The 3,349-nt window shown below is 50.1% G+C and overlaps 1 protein-coding gene across 1 annotated transcript in view; it reads right to left on the bottom strand.

The window, feature by feature from the left end:
- Positions 1 to 67: 67 nt before the first annotated feature.
- The window catches only part of KMT2A (lysine (K)-specific methyltransferase 2A), a 28,509-nt gene continuing 25,227 nt past the window's right edge, over positions 68 to 3,349 (bottom strand). The window contains 7 exon segments of the mRNA XM_009075858.1: positions 68 to 412; positions 747 to 876; positions 1,265 to 1,348; positions 1,788 to 1,895; positions 2,282 to 2,456; positions 2,691 to 2,765; positions 3,293 to 3,349. The exon segment at positions 3,293 to 3,349 is cut by the window's right edge and continues 108 nt beyond it. Coding sequence (XP_009074106.1) covers positions 137 to 412; positions 747 to 876; positions 1,265 to 1,348; positions 1,788 to 1,895; positions 2,282 to 2,456; positions 2,691 to 2,765; positions 3,293 to 3,349 — 905 coding nt within the window. The 3' untranslated portion in view covers positions 68 to 136.

Genomic DNA, 3,349 nt, shown 5'->3' with positions numbered 1-3,349 from the left:
GCCGCCAGTCAGGTCCCTGAGCCCAGCCCATCCTCGCTCCGCTTCGCCTCGTCCCATCCCAGCGGCCGGGAGGGGCTCGCTTGAAGCTTTGGCTCGCCCCAGGCCCTGCAGGGCTCACTTGCAGCTGATGGAAGTTCTAGTTTAAAAACTTCCTGCACTTCTTGGCGCCGCAGTTACAGGGCAGTTTGTTGCTGGCGTCTTCAATGGGGAACTTGTAGTCGTAGGTGAGCTCCTCCCCCCGGTAGATTTTGCGCATGGCGAAGATGACGATGTGTTTCTGGCCGTCGATGTTGATGACCCGGGAGTAGCAGTTGGGCTCGCAGGAGTGGTTGATGAAGCGCGCCGCGTTCCCGTGCATGGTGGCGTCCACCACCTCCGAGTCGTCGATGCGGAACATGTAGCACCCGATCCCCTGCGCGGGGCGGACAGGAGGGTTAGAGTGGGCAGTGCAGGCACTGCCACCCCAGCAGACAGCCCAGCTCCCCCAAGGCTGTGAGCGTCTGCAGCCTCCTGAGCCTGAACCTTCATCCCCGCGCGCGCAGAGACTGGCCTGAGACCCTGCCCGGCACGGGAGGGAACCGCAAGTGCCCCTGGAGCTCCAGCAAGGACAGAGATACCCCAGAAAGTCCGTAATCCCAATTTGTGATGTTCCAAACATAACTTTCACACAGGCCTGTCCTACGTTCACAGCCACCTTCTCTCTCTCCCAAACTCTTTAAGAATGTCTACAAAATCCCAAAACTCACCTTACTGTCGTAGTATTTCTCTCGTTTGTCAGTGAGGATGGAGCGAATGACATTGCCTGAATATTCGATCACCATCTCACCTGCATCGATGTTCCTTTTGCAGAACAGACCCCGGCCATGGATGGGAGACCTAAAATGCAACGTGAAAAGTGAGCATTTCAAACGAGACGAGAAGCTCAGAAACAGCAGATTTCGATGGCTGCAGAAAACAGGTCACTTGTGACAAGGGCCACTGCAGTATCATTACTCTTCTCTAACGAAACACTAACAAGAACAACACTAGGTCTCTCCTGCCCACATCTGAGCATAGGCCTCAGCTATTGCCAAGGTAAACCAGCAACGAGCAAGTGGTTTGTGCGGAGGATTATTATTCAAATACATAACCTGGGCAGGGAGGAGGAGGAGGGAAAACACTCCAGCCTGCTTTTTCCCCTCAGTTTTGCAGTCTGGCTTCACAGAAGGTTTCCAGTTTCCCCTTCCCCTATCTCAGAGGTGGCAGTACTGGAGCCAAACCATACCTGTAGACACCAACTGCCTCCTTGGAGGTCTTCTTCAAGTGCCGGAAGCGCATGGGCATTGGCAGATCCATACTGGTCGCCCTCCTAGAATAAACAGGCACTGCTAAGTGACAACCTGTATATGAGATCCTGTGCCATGGATTTGCCATCTGGGGAACTTTCCAAGACGGAATAATTTAGACAGTGTGACACTGCAGCCCACAGAGAACACAATCAAAATTAACACAGTATTTTCATATATGTATCTATGTAAAAGACAATTTCCTCCCTTTCTTCCCCAAATTCTCATCGGAGTGTTTTACAGTAGCAGTAAAGAAACACTGGAAGGCAGACTGGTCTGGTGGTCATCTTCAGCCACCACTTCTCTTGCTATTGCAGGAGTCTTCTCTATGTCTGGCAGTGCTCGGCATCTTTCAAGGTTTAACCACCTCTCGAAGCACACAACACGTAACTGAGTCTGATCTGCTGGTTTTAACACCACAGCATTATCTTCCCCTTTGAACCTCTAAACCCTGCTGCATACCGGGCTGATTTCAGCTGCACCTCTTCCTCTTCCTCGTCATTCGGGTTGTATTCTGGTGGCTGTCGGTGTTTAGAAGCCAAGAAATTGAACATGTCAAATGCAGATTTCCTGCAATTTAAAGAGACCAAAGAGTGTTTGTTTTACTGACTGAAAACAAAGATGTGGTTGCCACAACAGTCTGACATGTTTACTGCCTCACACCTTCTCCCCTCTGTCCTCTCTTAAAGCCCCTGCATCAGGGTAAGGCACGGCAGGTTCTGAGAAGCCCTGATGCCACCAGCCAGGAAAGCTTTGTTAAACCAAGCAATGGGCTGCAGCGGCACAGAAACACACGCAGACTGTGAAGTTGCCAAATAACTGATTTACATGTGCAAGTTGCTAACATTTAACTAAGAGCTCTAGTGCTGTAGAGATTTGTTGCTCAAGCCCTGCCACGATGCCAGTTATTGAGCCAATGGGCTGTTAACCTTCACACCAACAAAGCTCACACTTGCCTCAAGTGGACTTCAGCCCGAGCAGAGCCATGTGGGTTCAGAGGAGGCTCATTGGCCTCCTCTGGCTTGTGAAATCTGAACTTATAGTTGTGACAGTGCTTCGCTCCGTACAGTTGCTCAATCAGGAACACAACAGTATCATGGATAATCCCCAGCATCCTCAAACCATTCACACCTGGAACAAGAAAGAGAGCACTGTCAGTGCAGACTTGCAGCTGGAGGACAGAGCAGCCTGTGACATACAGCCGGAGGACAGCAGCACTGTGTGAGGTCCTGCATTCCACGGGAGGGTTTCAACCCATCCACCAAGAAGGAACTGCCCTCCGTAAGGCAGGCAGCAGCAGAACTTAAGACCCCGAGAGGCTGTCAGAAAGGAGTCTGCAGCGCCGGGCGCAGCGCGGGGTCTCACCTGCGAAGGACAGCTGCTTCAGGCGGGCGTTGGAACGAGCCTCCTGCACCTTGTCGGTCAGCGACTTCCAGGCATCTGCACCACAGACAGACAGCAAACAGTGAGTGAGTACCCAGCACTGGGATGCTCAGGGTTAAATAAACCAAGAGGAAAATAGGAAGTTTGCAGCCTTCCACAAGCCATAAAATAAGATCCTTGGATCCAATTGCTTCTATCCTCTCCAAAATTCACTCTGGCATAAAGGGAAGGCAATGCATTCAGCGAGTGGTCTGGAGGAAAAGCCCAGATACCTGACACTCCACTGTGTGATCCACACTGACTACTTGCTGACGAACTGTGAATCAGCACATTGGTCAATTGACAAAACAAAACGGGGCAGTGATATATATTCCACTGAACAAATTCTATTGAAAAAAGAAGAAAAATCAATAGAACCCAGACATTGTCAGGATCTAGGATTGTTCTAGGGCTGTAAATCAAGAGATTTCTCCTTTATGCTTTTTAATCTATTAAAAAATCAAGTAAGAGGTCCTCAGAAGTCATAATTTTACTCCTAGTAAGGACAGTTAAAACCAGTACAGCCAACACCGCACAGTTCTCACCTTCAATGCTTTCTGCGCAGATCTGAAAACCATCATCACTAGAGATCTCAAAAACCA

The sequence above is a fragment of the Acanthisitta chloris genome, unplaced genomic scaffold (assembly GCF_000695815.1).
Source record: "Acanthisitta chloris isolate BGI_N310 unplaced genomic scaffold, ASM69581v1 scaffold24685, whole genome shotgun sequence".
NCBI classification, from domain to species: domain Eukaryota; kingdom Metazoa; phylum Chordata; class Aves; order Passeriformes; family Acanthisittidae; genus Acanthisitta; species Acanthisitta chloris.
Note: the sequence above shows the minus strand (reverse complement) of the source record. Positions and strands in the feature narration are given on the sequence as shown.